At 36.3% G+C, this 22736-nt stretch overlaps 1 protein-coding gene across 1 annotated transcript in view; it reads left to right on the forward strand.

Moving 5' to 3' along the window:
- The first annotated feature begins 3105 nt into the window (after nt 1-3105).
- LAMB4 (laminin subunit beta 4) overlaps nt 3106-22736 on the forward strand; it is a 141193-nt gene continuing 121562 nt past the window's right edge. Inside the window, 3 exon segments of the mRNA XM_044678313.1 lie at nt 3106-3139; nt 11689-11846; nt 22158-22293. Coding sequence (XP_044534248.1) covers nt 3106-3139; nt 11689-11846; nt 22158-22293 — 328 coding nt within the window.

Consider the following 22736-nt stretch of genomic DNA (forward strand, 5'->3'; position numbering starts at 1 on the left):
CTGGAAGCAGCTCTTAATGAGTTGAAGAGGAAGCATGACCTATGTTAGTGGAGGAAAAGCCATACCAATGGATTACACTTCCTCAAGGTATTGAAGAGCTAAATCTCTGTCTCTACAAACTCAGTTAACTCCAAAGGGATGGATAATTTTGTTGTGGACCATTAACACAGTTTGGCTACACAGCTGGGCTGTACAGTTGGGTCTTAGACATGCAGGTCTCCTGGCATATGTCCTTTTCTAAAGGCTGATGAAGCGTGAGACAACTGAGGTGTTTCCATTCCATACCTGCTTTTCTTATACAATGGGGACATGGCCCAAGTATAGTTATAAATTCATCTTCACTAGATATATTGCACAAGAGAATTAACCTTCAGATATGTTGGAATGGATTAAGTACTTTCATACTTATACGTAGGTTTCTGGGTTAAATGGCCTCATAAAATCCCAACTCCATGAATTTGAGAAATCTCATATAAAGTCATGGATGATTTGAGTTGGAGATGACCTTAGAGATTATCTAGCCCAACTCATCCATTTTACGAATGAGAAAACGGAGGTCCAAAGAAGTGATTTGTCAAGGGTCATATAACTAAATGACAGAATATGGTCATGTGGCTAAATATATGACTTGAAAAATAACTGACTTATTTTTCTGTGGCACTTTGCAGATTTTTGCAGTACTGCACAGACATTATCTCTTTTTTAACTCATAATAATCCTGTGTAGAAGGCTCTATGACTATTATTGTCTCCATTTTGCAGATGAGGAAATGGGAACCTAGAAAGGTTAAGTGACTTGCCTATAATCCCTGAGCTAATGGGTATCCTAGGTGGGATTTGAACCAGGGTCTTCCTGATTCCATATCCAATCTTGTAGCCATTATGACACAACACCCACTTTTTATGATTTCATGGCAATTGATCTTCCCACTAAACTAAATTGCTTCCTTTGTCCATTGTAAATAGGCAACTCAATATTCCTCCTATCTGGGATGTTTGGTGGCCTGTCCCTAAAGGTTACAAAAGGAAGAGCAGCGATGTCATTTAAGATCTAAGGGGAAATGGTAGATCCCAGCAACAGGGCAGGAAACGTGGTACAAGAGCTACAAAATGAGCAAAAATCATTCATCTAGGGAAAGTTGTGGTTAGTAATTAGACCTTCAGTCAGGAGTCAAGGAACACAGTAATGTCGAAAGTGAAGACAAGGTGAGGGGTTGGAAACCAGAGTAGTCAAGACAACAGCGATAAGGAAGACCCTGAAACTAAAGAAAGTCCTGTCTTATTCAAAAAGGCTTCTAGATGCTAAATTTAGAGAAGTTCATCCCCGGATGGACTATAAACTGTTAAGATATTTGTCCCGGGTAGCAACTCTTGGAGACCATTAACCAAGTCGAAGAGGAAGTATGACCTACGTTGGGGGAGGAAAAGCCATACCAGTGAATTACACACTTCCTTGAGGTACTGAAGAGTTAGGGTTCAAGTTAATTCCAATGTATGTCTAATGCTCTTTGGACAGAGCTGTAACTAGGAAATTTTGTACTTAGAACAAGCACCACGATCAGAGCCCAGGGCAAGTGGCAAACAAACAAAATAGCCACCCTTAGATCTGGGAGAGACAGGGAAGGGACAACTTGCAGGACAATAGACCTCAAGAATCAAGATTGCTGCTAAAAAAAAACCAAAACACCCTATGGAGAGAGGACTCTTCCTATTTTAACTAATTTTTCTTAATAACTAGGCTCTAAGACCAGTTGTTTCTTCATACTTGGCAACTAGGAAGCCTGATTACTGGACAGAAGGGGTAATAACAACTATAGCAAACAAGAAAAAGTTTTTGAAAGGGGGCTAAAAGAACAAGATTTAAAGTTAACTCTCCAGATCCTCAATGTATCATCACAACATTTGATTGGGAAGTGATGTCAGGAATTCCTTAGTCCAAATCTGATTTTTAAAAGAAAGGGAAGCCCAAGGGAAGGGAAGTCACTGGTCCATGGTCATCATTCAGCTCTTACTGAAATTGAGACCGAGTTTTGGTGGCATCCAGTGTAACCCAAATCTTATAAACTCACAACTCAGCTAGAGCAAGAGGAGACTTTAGAGACTGTGTTGTTTAGTTCCCTTGTTTTCAGAATTTATGTCAATGCATCAACTGGAATGTGGGTCATCTGGTTCCCATTCCCCTGCTTTTTTTTGCCAGATTGTTCTTCTATGATATGGCCAAAGCTTAATCAATATAATCCATCTGTCAATCAATCCATTAACATTCGTTAAGCAGTTATTATATAACAGCCACTATGCTATTTGCTGGGAACACAAAGGCAAAAACCAAACTGTGTCTGTCCTCAAGGAGCTTACATTCTATTATGGGACACAGACAACTATAACTATTTATCAAAAATAAGTATATTTGGTTGGAAGGAGTGAGAAGGAGTGAGAAGGGGAGAGAAACTTAAAAACTAGCTATTGCTGGAAGTCAGGGTAGAGTGGGATGTTACTCAAGAAAGAGTCAACTTTTTTCTCTCTTGACTGATTGAGCAATATGGCAATAAGCAAAAAATGGCTTCTCTGCCCTTCTCTCCCCTTTCCTCCTTTTCCGTCTCCCTCCTTTCTCTTTTCTTTCCCTCTCTCTACTCTTCCTCCTCCTCACCCTCCTCTTTTTCCTTCTTTCTTTCTCCTTCTCTCTCTCCCTCTCTCCTCCAACATCACAAAGAAGACATCCTAGAAAACTCCTCCAGGTTAGGTAGGGTCCTAAGACTGCATCAGCCTATGGCAGGAGAGGGGACAAAGTTTCTATACCTGTTACCTTCACTCATCCTCCTCTCCAACTTTCACTCTTGGGAAACTGGGTTGCATCTTCTCTCTCCCTTACTCTTGGGAATTCCTGAATCCAGGTCCAACATTCTGTTTACTACCCCATACTGCCTCCTATCTAGGTCAGGAGCACATCTACCGAATTTACTTGGCAGGGCAATCAGACCATTTAACCCCTTTGGATGCTTAGTAAACTATGCAAGAATGACAGTGACTGACTTTGGCAGTGACTGATTCTAACCTTAATGTTTTCTGTCATCTAACAGCATTTGTAATAATTTTGGGGGACAAAAGAATGCAATTTCAGCTGACCTTTTTTATGCATCTTGGTAAGTACAAAGATTACTTTCAAAACTCATTTCTCTGGTTTCTCCTTCAATGCCACAAATCATTTAGGAGAAATTTCCAAATTTTCCTACATTCTTCTCTAATCTGCATGGTTTTGACACGACTGTCCAGGTGCATAATTATTTCAGTTTTTGTAAGCTCTATGCAACTATGATCACTATCAAAACAGGTCATTCCCAGCAGTCCATGATTAGTCCTTTAGAATCACTATTTTGTAAATGCAGTGTGCTTTAAAATGTAAACTAGCTTTGGATCAAATGGTTGTCCCAGTGTTGGAGATCTTAGGAAAATTTTGATGATGGAGAGTCAAACTGCCTTCTCTAGCTAAATGAATGCTTTGTCAAGTTGAAATGTTGAATTATTGAGCTTTTGTTATTTTTCTAAAGTTCAATAACACTTCTATCAGCTACTGTGAAAAATATTTTCCAACATTGATCCCCAATTTTCTGTAGCATCAAGCAAACTTTGTTTCTACTTCATTATTAAATAATAACTGGCATCTTATGGTAGTTCATTTTAATACTGTACACAAAAAGGTGCACATACCCATGTAGTTGCTATCTGCAAGCAACTTTTGAGAATTAAAATGTTCTTAATTTTCCAGCTTTCATCTAGTCATTATGCCCCAGGTACAAGTGGGAAATGTTTAATGAAAAGTATCAGCCTGGCATTCCTAGAAATTAAGCAGTTAGGTGGCAAAGTGGATAAAATGCTGAGACAGAATCAGGACCTGGATTTTAAACCTGCCTGGATGCTTATTAGCTCTGTGATTCTAGACAAGTCACTTAACCTCTCTCTACCTCATTCTCATCCGTAAAATGGAGATAATAATAGCATTTATCTCACATGGTTGTTTGAAAAATCAGATGAGATATATAAAAAATGAAAGTGTATAAATTTCAAAGTGTTATTTAAATTCTAGCTAGTCGTTGTCATCGTGATGGTGTGGTGGTGGTGATGGTGGTGGTAGTAGTAGCAGCAGCATTAGTAGTAGTGGTGGTAGTGGTGGTAGTGGTAGTAGGTAAGTAATAAGTAGTAAGTGGTAAGTAGAAAATTGATTCCTTCCCAAAACTCTCTGACATGCTTTGATTGGACAGAAGTCATCCAAGTGTGGCTTATTTTCACCCTATAACCCTCTGCTTATAGCCCCTCTCCAGATTAATTCTAGATTACTTCTAGAAACTTTCTAATCATTCATAGATTATGAGTTTCCATGACAAAGAAAAAAATGCTATAAGCAGCCACAAAGAGTTCAAGTATCAAGGAACGACAGCCAGGATCACCAAAAATAAAAATAAAATTTAAGTCATCCGCTTTGCTAATTAAGAGATTATTGCTCTTCTTTCCTTCTTAGCTCCCACTCATTACTCAGTTGTCTTCCCCTACCACCTCCTCCTTCACACTTGTCTCACATGAAGAGATAATCATTCTCTTTGCCAAGGATCTACATGCACAAGTGATTCCATTCCTTCCCATCTTCTCTGACAGATTGCCCCATCCATCTTCTCCCCCTCTCACTTTCCTTCAATCTCTCTCTCTCTCTCTCTCTCTTAAGTACTTTGCCTACAAACACATTCATGTTTCCCTCACCTTCAAAAATCCTCAGTTTGTCTAACATGCATTGTAAATTCCTGATTTAAAATAATACAAATGCATGAGATAAATTCAGTATATCAAAAGGAGGACATTATTTCCAGTTGTTCAGGCTGGGTATTATTAACAGGGACTAATTGCATGCTCTGTTCAGTTGTTTCCACATTGCTAAAGGGATACGTATATTAAAAATATTTTCAAATCAATTTTATTGATTTTTAAATCTTTTTTATTATAGCTATTTTCTGGAAATATCCCCCCCTCTCTTTCCTCCTGGCCTCAGATTTGAATTGTCTTAAAACCAAGAAAATTTGGCAAAAATACTCAAATTGTGTGCATAATACTCTAACCTGGTAGCCCCCTAACACTCATCCCAGGGAAGGAAGTAGGTTTCATTATCTGTTCCCAGAACCAATTTTAAAATTACTTGAAGTTCAGTTCCCATCTTTTCATTTATATTATTGATGTAGTCATTTTGTATATTGTTCTTATGATTTTAATTCTTTTGCTTGCATCGGTTCCCTCATAACCTTCCCACATTTTGCTGCACTCATATTCGTCTCTTCTTACTGCAAAATGATATGCAATTATATTTATATACTATAGTTTATATAGCTATTTCCTCCAATCAATTGATACTCACTTTGTTTCTAGTTCTTTACCAGTCCCCCCAAAATAAATGCTATTACAACTATTTGGGATAGGGACTGTTGTCTCTGTCTTTGGCCTCTTTGGGCTATATCCCTAGTGATGTAATTGCTGGACCAACTGATCCTAAAAGTATAGTCTGTGTGTTAAAATTTGAGCCCTCTGAATTTTAATGCCCTCGCACAAAGCTAAGCCACCCTGATTATTATTCTGCTCCCAACCAACCAAATATTAGTCTAAATGTTGAGACAAAAATGATGGTGGGGAGTTTGTCATTCTCTGGGAATAGTTCCTGGATTCTTTTATAAAAGCTGGAAAATTTTGTTCTGGCAGAAATGAACTGAATACTGAAATACTTCATTTGTCATTCATTTTGATAAAATCAGAGCGTTAGCCTTGGAATGCCAAGAAAAATGTAAAAAAAAGTTGGAGAAACAATGAGAAATTTAGACGTACTTAGACCCCCATAGTTTTTGAGAAACTGGATGAAAGCTTCATTTGTCATCGAGCAATATATTTTGCTCTTTTCAGAAAGCTAAAGTGCAGTGTATAGCTAAGTGAGTTACAGAGAGATAACCAGAGTTTTGTGTGTAGATAGACGTTATTTCATTAAAACAGACACCTTTAAAATATATATTATTTCATATATTTATTTTAAAAAGTCTGCTTTTTACAAAAGGTTTCACCACTGTGTTCCATTAAATAACTATCTCTTCTTAGTGCATTCACTGAAACATTTGATATTTTAAGACAACAACACCAACACTGTCTGGAGGCACTTTTTCTGTAGCACAGGCATGCGTTATGCCCTAGGTAAAACCCAAGTCTTGGATCCATAAAAAGTTCAAATACGTTGAAAAAAAATCTGCCCAGAAAGCTCATGCCTAAGTCTATGGACATGTTTGAAGCTTTCACTACTCATGTTTCCTTCTCCCCTGAACTATCGCCTCATCCTAAACATTTCCCATCAGGATTTCACTTAAATGTTCATAAACTCATGTTAAGTTTTCATAACGGCCCTGATATAGTTTCATTTCTGAGGCACAAACATTTTTATTAGAGCAAGTTTGGCCAAGCCAAGTTATAAAAACAGGCAAAGCCTCAAAGGCTCCCATTCCAGCAGAAGAATTCAGGCTAGAACTTGCCTAAAAGGGCAAAACCCTGGAAGGGGAGTCTTACATAATCTAAATGAAGCAACATTTGCTTTACATGAACTGTTTTCAAGAGACCTTTCCAAATGGATTCCCCGTCCCAACTCCTAGCTTCTAACTTAGTGAATCCTAAGTGGTTACTTAGGACAAGGGAAGGGAACCCACATTAGCACTGGCCCACAAAGGATGGGCCAACACAGAGAAATGGTCATTTAAGACCGCACAAACAACACATGAAAATTCAGAAGGAACAAAAGGTTTTACTGATACCAAGTAAAGATAATGCGACCTTTCTTTATATCCCTAAGTAAAAAAAAAAAAGATTTTTATGAAGCTCAGGTATAAATTTGGAATAAAAAATTTTAGGGAGGAGATTAATATGGAAACATCAGCACAATAGGCTATTTTGGAAATATATGATGGGGATGAGAGGCTACTCTTTTCAATTTAATCAGAAAGTATTTATTAAATAATTGTATTATTAAATTAAATAAAATAAATAAATTTATTAAACACTTATGATGTGCCAGGTACTATGCTAGGCAGCAAGGCAGAATGTATGGAATGCCAGGCTTGGAATCAGAAAGATCTAGATTCAAATCCTACCACTGACACATTAGTTATGTATACTGGGCAAGTCACTTAATTTTAATGTGAGTCAGAAAACTTCTTAGATCTGTCTACCAGAACCTAGTTCCATTAGTGGAGAATTTGGATGGAGCTATGAAGAAGAGGTTAATGTGTAGAAAATATCCATTTATATGCACAAATGGATATTTACATATATATCCATTTACATATGTAAATGGATATATATATATAATTTTGCAATCATTAATTTTCATCATGAATTCATTTATACACAGAAGTAAAATATCCTAGTGGCAATTTATTTTTTGCTCCTGAAGAAATGGAGGTACATAGGAAAAACAGATTTTATTTCAGTCTACACAATTCTTCTGTGCAATTTAACTACCCTACTCCACTCACGTGCTCAGAACACTATCCCCAATAAAATTTCAGGATTCTGAAAGTAATATAAAAAGCATATGGTCACATGGACCAAAGTCAGAATTAAAATAGCTTGTATTTTGGGCCATGTGATCTTTGCCCTCTTTTCACAGGTTTGGGTTTGCTATATTTCCAGAAATCATCTCATTTCTTTAAGTTTCTATATTTATAATCCGAGTAAGTTACCACCAGGTAAATGGTAGTACCTTGGCTGTAGATTCTTGATATGAACAGTTAAGTAGCAATGGTAACTTCAGACCTACATTTATTTCCTCATTTGTAAAATAAAAGGGCTGGACTATATGGCTTCTAAAATCCCTTCTAACTCTTAATCTCTCATCTACAAGCATGGGTAATTGGGTTGAAGATGATAGCATGCTTTTCCATATAAGCATGTATTTTTAAAACATGGCAACAAAGCGGTACAGTGGATAGACTACCACGTCTGGAGTCAGGAAACCTTAACTTCAAATCCAGCCCCAGGTACTTACTAGCTGGGCGATCCCAAACAAGTCACTAAACCTCATTTGCCTCAGTTTCCTCATCTTTAAAATGAGCTAAAGAAGGAAACAGCAGACCATTCCACTCTCTTTGCCAAGAAAAATCCCAAATGTTGTCACAAGAGAAATGACTCAATGACAAAAACAAAAAATGTATTTTTATTTAAAACTGTAAAATTTTGTTTAAATATATTTAAGAACCAAGATAATTAGGACCAGAAAAATGTCAGACTCTATCTATCATTTCCTTTATCTCATTGACAAGACCCAGAGAACTTGAGTGCCACCCAGAATCGTTGAACTATTTCAAAGATGCCATAGATATCCTTCATTTCAAGTGAGGGTAAAAGAAATATGAACACTTATCACTCATCTTCTAACTATCCTCAATAACTAATTCTGGTTCATTTTCTTTTCTTCCTTTTTTGTACCTTTCTTGGCTATTTTATTAGCAGTCGTGGGTTTAATTATCATCTCAATGGAAGGGATTTCCAGATCTATACATGCAACCCTAATTTCTTTCCTGAGCTCCTCTATTTTAGCACCATCTACCTAATGGATATTTCCAACTAGAGGTCCTGTAGTCATGTTTAACTCAATATAGACAAGATGGAACTTACCTTCCCTCTCAATTCCACCCTTTTTAGTAACTTCCCTATTTTTTGTCTAGTCACCCTGATTTTCAACCTCAGAATCATCCTTAACTCTTCACTTTCCCTTGCCCCTGTATATAGTCAGTTGACTAGTCTTGTTGGATCTGCCTGATATCCCCTGCACGCATCTCCTTCTCTCCATTCGCATGACTAATGTCCAATATCCTTTCACTTGGCTTATTACATTAGCAAGGAAGGAAACAAGCATCTGCTTTGTACCAGACATTACACTAAGCACCTAACAATATTATCTTATTTGATCCTTACAACAACCCTAGGAAGAAGGTGTTATCATATTCCCATTTTTTAGTCAAGCAAATTGAGTAAAAACAGTGATTTCTAGTAAACAGAATAAGACAGAAATTAAGTGACTTGTCCAGGGGCACACAGCTTGTAAATGTCTTAAGGCTGGATTTTAACTCATGTTCTCCAGACTCCAGGCAGTGCTTCAGGTCTCTCACCTTTTTAATCCACCCTCTACTTAGCTTCCAGAGTGATTTCCAGACAAGTGTGATTATTTATGTCCATTAGCAAATTTCATTGATTCTCTATTGCTTTGGGGATCAAACCTCTTTTTGATATTTAAAGCCCATCCCAAACTAGCCCTATTCTCTCTTCTTACTCTTCTCTCACATGACATTCCATCTCCCATCTCCACATCTTTGCACAGGCTGTGTCATATGCTCCTCTCTCTCTTAGAATCCCTAAATTTCTTCCAAGCTCAGATCAAGTGCTTCCTCCTAGAATAGTGATTCCCAAAGTGGGCACTACTGCCCCCTGGTGGGTGCTGCAGCGATCCAGGGAAGCGGTGATGGTCTCAGGTACATTTATCTTTCTTATTCATTGCTATTAAAATAAAAAAAAATCAATTTCCAGGGGGCTAAGTAATACTTTTTCTGGAAAGGGGTTGATAGGCCAAAAAAGTTTGAGAACCACTGTCCTAAAAGAAGCCTTTCCTCATTTCCTACCCACACCCAGCTGCTGAAGTTTTCCTTTCCTTTGAAATTACTTTTTATTTGCTTTATATGTTCCCTGAGAAGAGAAACTATTCACGTTTTTTGTCTCTGAATTAATTAAAAGTGACTAATGAGTTATTAAGTTAACAAGTTAAATTAATGACAATTTATTTATTATTTGGTTTTCTCTCTGACAATTCTGGAAACCAGGCTCTCAAAGATTTTTATAATTTTTATATAATTAGATCTAGCTTTGCAAAGGCACTTTAAATGCAAAGCTAAAGTACAGAAATAATTTTATTTTAAAATAAAAATTTTCATCCTACAATATCTATTTTCTTTTTCTCATTGATAAAAGGAATTTATTGAATCAAACTGATGCAATTTGGTCTTTTGAGGTAATCTTAGATTCTCTTAGCAAATTTCTAACTTATCCTCAACTTTTTATTGGATTCAAAAGCTAACACTATGATTTCAGGGATTTAGGACAAATCGTCACCAAAAACTATTTTAAATGCTTTTTCTTCAGTCTTTTGAACTTTCTGAACCAGAAAAAAAAATCTTTAACTGCATAGCTATAATTTGTCAGGGTAAGACCATATTTGCATTCCATATTCTCTGCTAACATCTATTGTTTCATTTGCCCTTTATGACAAAACAGAAAAAATTATAGTCATGAGGCACATAGGCATGGCAGCAGCATAATGAATACCTTTGTTTTTCTTTTTTCATTCATTTTCCCCTAAGTTGCTCCAGGTTAACCACTCCCCACTAATCTCTATAAATCAACAATATGGTCTTCAGTAATGTTGTTCCATTAACCTATTTCATATTTTTAAGGGATCATATCCCTTTTTCAGAACATAGTATTATAAAACATACTTAAACAGATATAGGTCTAAGAAGAGACATTCAAAGCAATTTATTATAAGTAAACACTTAAAGTGAAGATGATGGTTTCATTCATGTTGATTAACTTCAGTTGTGTCCAACTCTTCATGACTCCATTTGCGGTTTTCATGGCAAAGATACTAGAATGGTTTGCTATTTCCTTCTCCAGATCATTTTATAGATGAGGAAACTGAGGCAAACAGGGTTAAGTGACTTGCTTAGGTACACAGCTAGTAAGGGTCTGAGAATGGCTTTGAATGCAGATCTTCCTGACTCTAGACCTCTTCCTCTATCCCTTTGCCACCTGGCTGGCCCAAAGATACTGATGATATTAGCTTCCAATTCTCTTACCTCTAAAAAAAAATCTTTTTGTGGCAATGATTTTGGGATATATGTGAATCCCAAGATATTATAGACTAAGCCCTAAATCTTTATTCAGGGAGCATAATTTGACTCAAGGTATACCTGAATCTCTATATTGAACCAATGTATAAATGTGTTCTATTGGCATATTTCTGGAGAAAATCCTGTAACCCACTTTAGAATACAAACTCCCTAAGAGTAGAGATTATTTCATCATTTGTGTTTCTATCTCCAGAGCCTAATACAGCGCATGGAACATATTAGGTGTCTAATGAATGCTTAGATTAGAGGCAGTGGGTGCTGGGTCTGGACTCAGGAAGTCCTGTGTTCAAATCTGTCCTCAGTCACTTACTAGCTGCCCTGGCCAAATCGCTTAATCTCTATTTGCCTTAATCCACTAGAGAAGGAAGTGGCAAACTACTCCAGTATCTTTGCCCAGAAAATCTCATGGGCAATATGGTCTACAGGGTCACAAAGAATTGGACAGGACTGAACAACAACAAATAAATGCTTAGTGATTAACTGATGATAAACACCAATGACTTGTGCAACAAATGGGATTAAATTTCTCATGATATCCCTGCATTGGTCCACTTTGATTTCCCTCCGGTAATATTGAAGAACTCCCAAGTGATCAAAATGTAACTGCTTAGTAGAAATAGAGTCAAAAAATCAATCTATTTTTAATATTAATTAGGTAGCCCTTCAGACCATGTTGTCCTTCAGTCTGTGTTGTTTTTAGCTTTGTTTCTTTTGGGTTCAAGTGCTGCTTAGCCTCTCCGAAGTTCAAGATGGCTGTCACAATGGCTCCTGTCATCCGACTGTTGGTGATCTCCTTGTGGGTCGCAGTGCCCAACTCACAGCCTCCTCTACATGTGGCCTGGATGGACCACAGAAATATTGTGTCTTAGGCTATTTGGAGGTAGGTTGGTTCTTATTTATTTATGGGGAAATTATTGGTGAAATGGAGAGTTTTTCCAAGATGCCTATAGACATCACAGAAAAGATAAAAGAAAACCATGCAATATTCTTTCAAGTGAAAAGTGAATGTTGCCAGAAAAGATCCAACCTTGATCCACCAGAATGCTTGAGAACAAAATCATGGGATGGCAGATTTAGAGCTAAGAAGGACATTGGAGTTTCAATCTAACTTCATCAATTTATTTAATTTTTTCAGTTTTGTTTAAATATTACAAACATTTTCACATTATCCCCTTTATGAGATGAATTTTGTAACAAAGTAAAATAGTTAAGTAAAATTCATAATACGGTGACCTCATCTGAAAGTTCAAGCAACATTTCACATCTATATTCCCTCCACTTCTCTATTTTTCTTCAAACCCTTACCTTCCAGCTTAGAATCAATGCTGTGTTTTGGTTCCAAGACAGAAGAATGGTAAAGACTAGGTAATGGAAATAAGTGACTTGTCCAGGGCCAAACAACTTGGAAATGTCTGAGGCTACATTTGAACTGAGGACCTCCCATTTTTTAAGCCTGGATCTTACTCAATCTACTGAGCCATCTAGCTGACCCTCACCTCTCTATTTTTAATGGAAATTTACTTACTTTCTCTCTTTTCCCTCCCCACCTCACTAAAAAAAAGAAAGGGAAAAAATAGAATTCTCATAACAAATATGTGTAGTCAAGCAAAACAAATCCCCCCATTGTCTGTATACAAAACTATGTCTCATTCTGTGCCCTAAATCTGTCACCCCTCTGTAATGTATAGCATATTTTTATGTTGTCTAAAATCACAAATGATCATTGTATTCAACATAGTTTTTATAGCTTTCAAAGTTTTTTTTTATAATGTTTTATAAATTATTCTCCTGGATCTGTTCATTTCATTCTTTATTAGTTCACAGTAATCCTCAACATTGTTAATTTTTATAACATCAATATTATAAAATTGTAATATAAATAATATTGCTATTATAAAATTGTTCTGATTCTGCATGCTTCATTCATCAGTTTGTATGTCATATGTTTTTTTTTACCCTTGTACTTCGGTGTATTGTCTCATAGGTGGAAGATTGGTAAGGGTGGGCAATGGGGGTCAAGTGACTTGCCCAGGGTCACACAACTGGGAAGTGGCTGAGGCCAGGTTTGAACCTAGGATCTCCTGTCTCTAGGCCTGACTCTCACTCCACTGAGCTACCCAGCTGCCCCCGTCATATGTTTTTAAATCATCTGTTTCCTCATTTCTTATAGTATAATAACATGCCATTATATTCCTATTCCATAATTTATTCAGCCATTCCTCAATTGTTAGATATCTTCTTAGTTTCCAGGATTTTTTTAACCCAAAAAGAGTTGTTCTAAATATTTTCGTACACATGGAACCTTTTTCCTTTTTCTCTGATCTCTTTTGGATACAGCTTTCCCCATTGTATGCTTCAGTCAAAAGGAATGAACTATTTAGTAATTGTGTATAATTCCAAACTGCTTTCCAGAATGGTTATACTCATTTACAACTCCACCAACAGTGCATCAATGAGGCTGTTTTTTCCTTTTTGGTCATCTTTTCTACTCTAATGGGCATGAGGTGGAATCCTAGAATTGCTTTAATTTTCATTTCTCTAATTGATAGTAATTTAAAGCTTTTTTTCTACATGGCTCTATATAGCCTGAGTTTTCCCCCTGAGAACTGTCTATTTCATATCCTTAAACTATTTGTCAATTCATGAATGTTTTTTCATTATAACTTCTCATCCATTTCTTATATATCTTGAAAATCATACTTTTATCAGAGAAACTTGCTGCAAAGACTTTCCCCCAGTTTATAATTTTCCTTTTAATCTTAACTTTATTAGATTCATCAGGGTAAAAACTTTTCAATTTTATGTAATCAAAATAATCCATTTTATTCTCTATATACCTCTCTATTCTTTGGTAATGAACTTTTCTCTTACGCATAGATCTGATAAGTAATTAACCCCCTCATTTTACAGTTGAGGAGCTGAGATTGAGAGAGGTTACGTGACTTGTGATAGATAATACTAGAATTTCAGAAGTGGGATTTGAACCCAAATTCTGTAACTCTAAATTCAGTGATTTTTTTCCACAAAGTTCATTCCTGATGCCTGCTCGACTTCCATTTCTTGTTAACTTCTGAGTGAATCCGAAAATCTTTTTCACATCAATTCTTCTTGAAAATTCTTCCAAAACCCACTGCTTTATTTTCCTATCTTAGTGAACCCAGTATAGTAAACCTAATTAAATCCTCCCTTAATGACTGAAGATCTTGTAGTATTTCTGGATCATCACAATGGGTATTAATTCTCTTTATCTCTTTCCTTTGATTCCCTACCATCTACTCTAAATATGTCTTGTATGTACACAATAATTTCCATGTAATTTGCCCCCATTCGAATGTGAGTTCCTTCAGGGCAGGGACTATTTTTGCCTTTCTATGTATTCCAAAGATCTGCACAGTATAAATCCAAAATGCTTGTTGATCCAATGGTTTAGTAGCATCATCATTGAGACAGTATAGATTACATTTATCGTACACTACATTGGAAGGTCTTTTTTGCTCTAAACTTTTCTTTTATTTTATCTAATAAGTCTCTGACAAGAATTGGTTCTCTAATCATCTATCCCCTTCTTCCAAATAATTGAGTACATATAGAAGCTAGGCAGTTAGGAAGGAAAAGGAAAAATCCGTCAGTTGAGTAATCAAACAAGCATTCTTCCATATCAAGAGCTGTCCTAGGTGCTGAGGATATGAAAGCAAAAAATGAAGTACTACCTACCTTCTAGGAAATTCTGTTCTGTCAGAAGTAAAGATAGTAAGTAAAGTAAAGAAAGTAAAAATATTACATAGCATGTCTATATATAAATACAAATGAGGGGGTATTAGTGATTGGGAAAATAAGGTAAGGCTTCATGTAAAAGTTGGCACTTGAGTTTTGAAGAAAACTAAGGATTTGAAGACAAAGGAGAGGAAGAGAGTGATTTCCAAGCATGAAGACCCCAAATCTAAAGATAAAGAAACAAGAGACAGAGTGTTTCAACTGAGGAACAATAAGAAGGCCAGATTGGCAGGGCTGTGGAGCATATGAAGAGGAGTAATAGATAATAAAGCTGTAAAAGTAGGTTATAAAAAAAGCTTTAAATTCCAAAGTTTCAGGGCAGGTAGGTGGTTCAGTGGATAGAGAACCAGACCTGTAGTTAGGAGGACTTGGGTTCAAATCTGACCTTATATACTTCCTAGCTGTGTGATCCTGAACAAGTCAGCCCCAATTGCCTAACTCTTACTGCTCTTCTGCCTTTTAGTATCAATTCTAGGACAGAAGGTAAGGAGTTGTTGTTGGAGTTTTTTGGGTCAGAGTTTCTATTGACCTTAAGGGCAATACGGGTGATCAGCATTTATTGTGAGGGAGTCATATGATCAGATCTGGCATCTGGGTGAAGGATAGCTTGGATAAGATACTCTAGGGACATTTAAGAGGGAGAAATACTTTCAATGGAGAGACTGGGGAAGTCTACCCAAAGGAAGTGGTATTTGAGCTGAATTAATAACTTAATTTCTATAATAGTCTAGAATTAAGTAGCAACAGATTGCATTGCTGTGCCTGTTTTTGCATTTGACATAGGAAGCATTTAATGACATAGAAGGTGTTCTTTTTTAACAGAACTTTGATTTCGTTATCTTTGTGTCATTTGCATAAAGTTTTTTTAACCAAACACGTTTATTACTTGGATCCTAAAGGACCAGCAAGAACTCATATTTCTAAAGCACCTTAAAGATTAACAACTGCTTTTCACCACATTTCCATGACATAGGTAGTACAAAGGCTATTATTTTGCTCCCACCCCAACAATGGCAGAAAGTAGCAAGGGGCAACAATGATTCACCTCCTGAAAACAGTTCTGGAAATTAAAAACAAACAAACATTTTTCTTGTATTGCCCTTTGAAGTAGCATACAACTGGATATTGTTCCCAGAAGTTATGGGCAACTTATACTTACTCTCTCTCTCTCTCTCTCTCTCTCTCTCTCTCTCTCTCTCTCTCTCTCTCTCTCACACACACACACACACACACACACACACACACACACACACACACACACACGCACAATTCCATAAGGATGATGTACATATTCACAAAAGACAGTAATCTATGCCAGATGCTGAAAGTTTCCCATTTACAAGACTATAAATGCAAACCATTTCCATAACAAAATGAACCATCCTAACTATTTAATTTAGAAACTCTGGACATCAGAAATCAGAACTTCCAAATTGCTATAAGCCAGAAATTGGGATTTACAAAGAACTCTACAGATTCAAAGAATGGGAGAAAAGATTTAACTTGTTATGAGACAGAACACAGAATTACAAGCTTCAGCAACAAATGGAATCTGGCAGCTGGTATAATACAGACAAGCATTTGCTTGTCTTTTTCAAAACAGGAGAATTGTTTATGTGGGCTGCCTCTATAGAATGTTAAGGCTATTAGTCAATTCCTACCTGGGGTTCTTATCATTTTAGTTATTGGTATAATTTTAACTTTTGGTAAATAGAGTGAGTTTGGGGAAATGAAGAACAATTCAATGTATTCCATGTATCCTAGGCTGTATTTTACCCAACCAAAGTCCCTCAAAAGGCCCTCTGGATGTTATTTAGTTCATCCCCTGACTATAGCATTTTTCTGGCTTCATTAGAGCTGTCCCCTGACATTCTGGACTTCTAAATCATTCTTGGAAGATGACCAGGGGAAATAGCTACCATATTTCTTACTGCTTACACTCTTGTGCTTTCTACACACACACACACACACACACACACACACACACACACACACACACACACACAGAGCCCCCATAAAGTTTTCCAGTAGGGTATGTGTATTTATGAAACCATGCACATGTATGTTTGAGTATTGATGAATAATATAAAAATACTTTATGGAAAATTTGTGACAGTGAAAGAATTTGAAAACCCTGTTATACCCCCAAGTGGGATTTAAGACAACCCATAACTAAATAAAGCAAAGTCATATACAGGTAGATGCTCTACTTCATGGGTTCTTAATCTTTTCTGAGTCATGGACCCCTTTTAGCATTCTGGCAAAGCCCATGGACCCCTTCTTGGAATCATATTTCCAAACACATAAAATAAAATAGTAATACAAAGGAAATTAATTATACTAAAATAGTTATCAAAATATTTAAAAAAATAAGTTCATGATTGTATATAAATGAATCAATTTCATTTATTTACAAGCTTCTTTTTCTTTGTATATGGAAAAGGCTGTTTTCTTTGGTTTTGTAACATTTAGAATAAAAATAAAACATTAAAAATAAGTTTATGGACCCCAGATTAAGAACCCCTGCTCTCCTCCACGAAATAAAGGCCATGTGTTTTCATTCTGTTCCCATTTACTTCTTCCTCAAGCACTGGCATCCTGATTACTTTCCTAGTCTCATACTCACATTTGCTATGTAACTAAAAATTCTGAAACTCAGGTCTTTATACGGTTTCTTAAGAGTATGGCTATGAGAACAGCTAGATGGCTCAGTGGACAGAATGCCAGGCCTAGAGAGAGGAGGTCTTGGGTTCAAATTTGGCCTCAGATACTTCCCAGATATGTGACCCTGGGCAAGGCACTTAACCTCCCCTTACCACTCTTCTGCCTTGGAATCAACACTAAGTATCAATTGTAAGACAGAAGGTAATGGCTTTTATAAAAAAAGGATGTCTGTGGCCATGAACTTAGTAAAGTGAGGAGGAAAGAAGCAAACTGGAAGCTTCATCTTGGTCATTTTCCCCTATTACATCAAGAGCCTGCAATGCCATTTTAGTAGAAAAGTAAATGATCAAACCTTAATCTGCCTCCCGCAGAATCCTATCAGTTGGTCCATTTGAACTAATACCTGGGTAGGAATTTGCAAATGTGCCACATGTATAACTAAAGAGAGCAGTTGACTGTTGCAGTAAATAGAGCACTGAGTTTATAAGTTGTGTGACCCTAACAAGTCACTTAACCCTGTCTGCCTGAGTTTCCTCTTCTGTAAAAATGTGCTGGAGAAGGAAATGGCAAACCACTCCAGTGTCTCTGCCAGAGAAACCCCAAATGGGGTCACAAAGAGTCAGACACGACTGAACAACATAACTATAAAGGAAGGAATCATGAGCTGCTCACAGAAACTTCTCACAACTTTATCATATACCATTTACTATGTTCCTTTTCTCTTTCTCTATTTTTTTTGGCTATGTGCTTCTCAAACTTAACACTGGCATATACAGCTGTCTCTCACATACCATAATCTTCCTTCTGCACCCTCCCCTAAGAATACTTGTCAAGGCCTGAAAATTCAGAGGGAGCAGATTTGGTGCAAGATGTGAAAAAATGTGTTGCCACAGCAACGACTTCTATTCATGATGTAAATATTTTAAAACAGCTTTTTTGCTGTAGTGGCATTATTGCCCTTTGTAATTACCCAGCAATATGTTAAGTATACTTAGTGCCAAACACGGAGCCAGGTACAGCCTAGTGTTCTGACAGTTTGAACAGGAAAGGAGGCATCCACATAGATTGCTAGGGTTGAGGGGAAAGGATCGAGGCATTTTTTGGTACTATTCACAGGGAGCAGAGTAAAACAGAACCTGTGATAGAGCCAGAAGCTACCTATATATGGTCTCCTACCTGCATCAGTAACTTAAGGCCATCAGAACAATTCTATGAACAGGAAGATGCTGAGGAAGGAAGCTGCCAAGAGTGCTGGGAAACTCCCTGCTCTGAAATTGATTTATGTATTGATGTTGTGTATTGCAAAGATGTAGTGCCTAAAAGGATCTTTTCTACTGTTTAATGATGGAAAATCCTTATACCTGAAAGTAACCTCCTTAGGCTAGAAAATCACATAGGGAAAGGAAAATTTCCTGGACGAAGAACCAGGCAGGATGGACAGAGTATCATGTGCCTAGATTCAGTAGAACCAGAGGGGAAGCTAAGGACAGCAAAATGACCTCTAGATTTAGAATGGGCAGCAGAAGCAGTGTTTGAACTCAGGTCTTCTGACTCCAAATCTAAAGAACAGAAGAATGAAATGATGATGATGATGAGTAACTTTTATTCAACGCTTCAAGGTTTAAAAAAATACTTGGCATTCATTATTTTATTTAATCTTCATAAACCTGTGAGAGAAACACTATACCCATTTTAATGTTGGAGAAGCTAAAGCTGAGAAAATCCATTGGAACAACACCTTTAGGAGAAAGAACATTCCAGTTTTTCCCCCTAAAGGAGGAAGAAGTTTTACTCCCTTCAGCATCTTGGATACAGGTCTTCTAATGTTCTACAGAAGATTTTTTGCTCCATGTATCAAGCTTTTTAGAACAAGGAATACTGGAGATCTTGGGTAAATTAAGCTAGTGCCCTAGTTTTCTGTTCAAGTATATCTTTCTTTTAATTATTTTTTAAATCCTTACCTTCCATCTTAGAATTAATACTGTATATTGGTTCGAAGACAGAAGAGTGGTAAGAATTAAGCAATTAAGTGACTTTCCCAGGGTCACACAGCTAGCAAGTATCTGAGGCCAGATGTGAACCTAGTCAAATATATCTTTCTAACTAGGGGGTTCTTAACCTGAGGTCATTTGCTTGGCTTTTTAAAAAGCATTTTGATGTTTGTACAAAAATATTCATAGCCTCATTCTTTGTGGTGGCAAAAAAATTGGAAAATGAGGGGGCAGCCATCAATTGGGGAATGGCTGAACAAGTTATGGTATATGATAGTAATGAAATACTATTGTGATGTAAGGAATGATGAACTGCTTCATTTCCTTATGAACTGGAAAGACCTGAATGAACTGATGCAGAGTGGAAATGAGCAGAACCAGGAGAACACTGTACACAGAAACTGAAACATTGTGACACAATTGTATGTGATCAACTTTGCTACTAATAGCAATACAATATTCCAGGGCAATCCTGAGGGGCTTATGAGAAAGTGCTATCCACTTTGAGAGAAAGTTCTGTGGGAGTAGAAATCCAGAAGAAAAACATATGATTTATCACTTGTTTGTATGGAAATAGGATGTGGGGTTTTGTTTTGAAAAGATCACTCTATTACAAAAATGAATAATATGGAAATAGGTATTGAATGATACATGTATAACCCAGTGGAAAAAATAAAATAAAAGCATATTGATAATTATATTTCATTATAATTGGTTTCACTTGCAATTTTCTATTTCATTTTTAAAAGTATTATTTTATATATATATATATATATGTTTCACCAAAGGACTGAAACAAAAAAGGTTAAGAACCCCTATTTTTTTAATCTCTGTTGGACAGCCCACTCTAGCTTCAGGTGAGCATTCTCTATTACTCCTGATTTTAATCTCTGAAAGATATGAAACACTTGGTCATCATCCATGAAGAGGTAAATTACCCCAAAACTGTCAAAAATCTATAAACTTCAGGGATTACTCAATCTATCAATTATTTTTAACACAGAGGGAAGGGCACAAGTATTTATTTTTTTTAAATCCTTACTTTGCTTCTTAGAATTGATACTATCAGTTTCCAGGCAGAAGAGTGGTAAGGACTAGGTAATTGGGATTAAGTGATTTGCCCAGGATCACAGTTAGGAAGTGTCTGAAGGCAGATTTGAACTCAGAATATCCTGTCTCCAGGTCTGGCTCTCTATCCATTGAGTCACCTAACTGGTACTACATACTTGCCTGGCCACATTCTCTTCCTTTCACATGTCTACAAAGAAGCAGAACCTTAAAAGGACTTTGAAACAACAAGGGCAAGACATCCATCTAGGGCTGATGAATAATTGATTGACTATGGTGAGGAGAATGGAACTTAATGGCCATGACACCTTGTGTTCTAAAGCAGAGTTATAGGTGACTCTTAGCTTTACAACTTAATCCCTGTAGCTAGAGTCAGAGAGTCAAAAAATGCATATATGTTTGCTCTTGCATTGTTCATCTGAGACTTTAGCTCTCAGGGGAAATCTTGGGTGGAGGCATGAATCAAAGAGTGATGTGTGGGATATCCCCAAGACTGAACCTAGAGCTGGATTCCTGGGGTTCTCTGGTATGAGCCACAATAATGATTATTATTATCGTTATCATTATGCTACATTTAACTAGGGTTAATACTTTCTTGACAAAGGGCTTTCAAATACATTCTCTCAAAGGTCCTATTGGTTATATGGGTTTGTCCTTATTCAAATTATCTAGCATTTATTTTTCTATTTGCATGTTATATCCTTATAGTAGAATGTATACTCTAAAAGAAAAAGGCCTGGTTTTTTTATTTTTGTTTTTATCTTTGTATTTCCAGTGACTAGCACAGTGCCTTACACATATTGTTATTGTTGTTATTGTTTATTAATATATTAAGATAATATTAATATTTAAATTTGTTATTGTTGTTATTTAGTCATTTTCTGTCAGGTCCAATTCTTTATGATCCCATTTGGGGTTTCTTGGCAAAGATACTGGAATGGTTCAATATTTACTTCTCCAGTTCATTTTACAGTTGAGGAAACTGAAGCAAACAGGATTAGGGTCACACAGTTAGTAAGTATCCGAGGCCAATTTTGAACTCATGAAGGTGAGTCTTCTGATTCCAAGGCCAGCATTCTATCCCCCTGAACCACCTTGCTGCCCCTCCTTATACATAGTAGGTACATAATAAATGTTTGTAGATTTGAAATAAATTTTCTCAGAACTCATACAGAATATAGTAAAGAGGAAGGCTACTAAAGACATATCTTGGAGACTAACAATTAGAAAATCACATATTATGTAAGAATATTCATCTCAAAAGTTTCTTCTTCCAAATATTCTGTTTGAAAGATCACAGATAGAAAATATGAGTTCTTTTGACTACCTTACAAGTTAAGTTACTGCAGTCAAATATAATGGAAGTGATTCTAGAACTGGAAAAACATTTCCTCATTTTAAACTACTTTCCTTATTCCCTGACTAGTATGTCTGATAGAAACAGTTCTATATGAATTCATTTTTCAGACAAAAAATGCACAAAACTTTAAAAATAAAAAAACTTGAGCTTCAGTTCACTTTGTTATTCTAATTAAGCAAACACTGGTAGAAAAAATGCTTTGTTACTTCCTCACATCTTTGGATTTTGAGATGGAACCAGAAGATAATAAACATGGGCACCGCTTGTTTTCTAATTTATTTGTACAATAAGTAATTATATTTCTGTACTTAATTTAGCTTCTTTTGTCTTCTAGGAACAACAAAAATGTTTCATTTGTGATTCCAGATTTCCATATAATCCATACACACAAGCAAATAGCCATACGATTGAGAATGTCATTACAACATTTGAACCTGATAGAAAAAAGAAATGGTGGCAATCTGAAAATGGTATTTTTCTATTAAATACTTTTTTCATATTTAATTATTAACTAATTTTCATTGAAACATTTCTTTTGAAATAATTTTAATAATATATTTGAATCAAATAATAGAGGCAAGATCAAAGAACCATGTATAAAAAGAAAATCTATTCTTATTTAAAGAAAGATTAGTCCCATTAGAAAAATAATTCTTTGAAGGCAGGATAGTCTTTCCTCTCTTTTTATATCCCCAATGCTTAGCACAGTGCCTGGCTCATTGTAGGTATTTAATAAGTCTTCATTGATTGATCATTTCATAAATATATATATACTTATATATATATTCAATTGTTTACATGTATGTAAAAAGAACCTTTATGTGTAAGTACTACCTCTGGGCTCACCCACCCAACTAGAACTTGCAGTCACAGGATGGGCTTCCCAAAAAGTTGGCTCCCTACTATTTTTCTC

This window comes from Gracilinanus agilis, chromosome 5 (assembly GCF_016433145.1).
Source record: "Gracilinanus agilis isolate LMUSP501 chromosome 5, AgileGrace, whole genome shotgun sequence".
NCBI lineage: Eukaryota > Metazoa > Chordata > Mammalia > Didelphimorphia > Didelphidae > Gracilinanus > Gracilinanus agilis.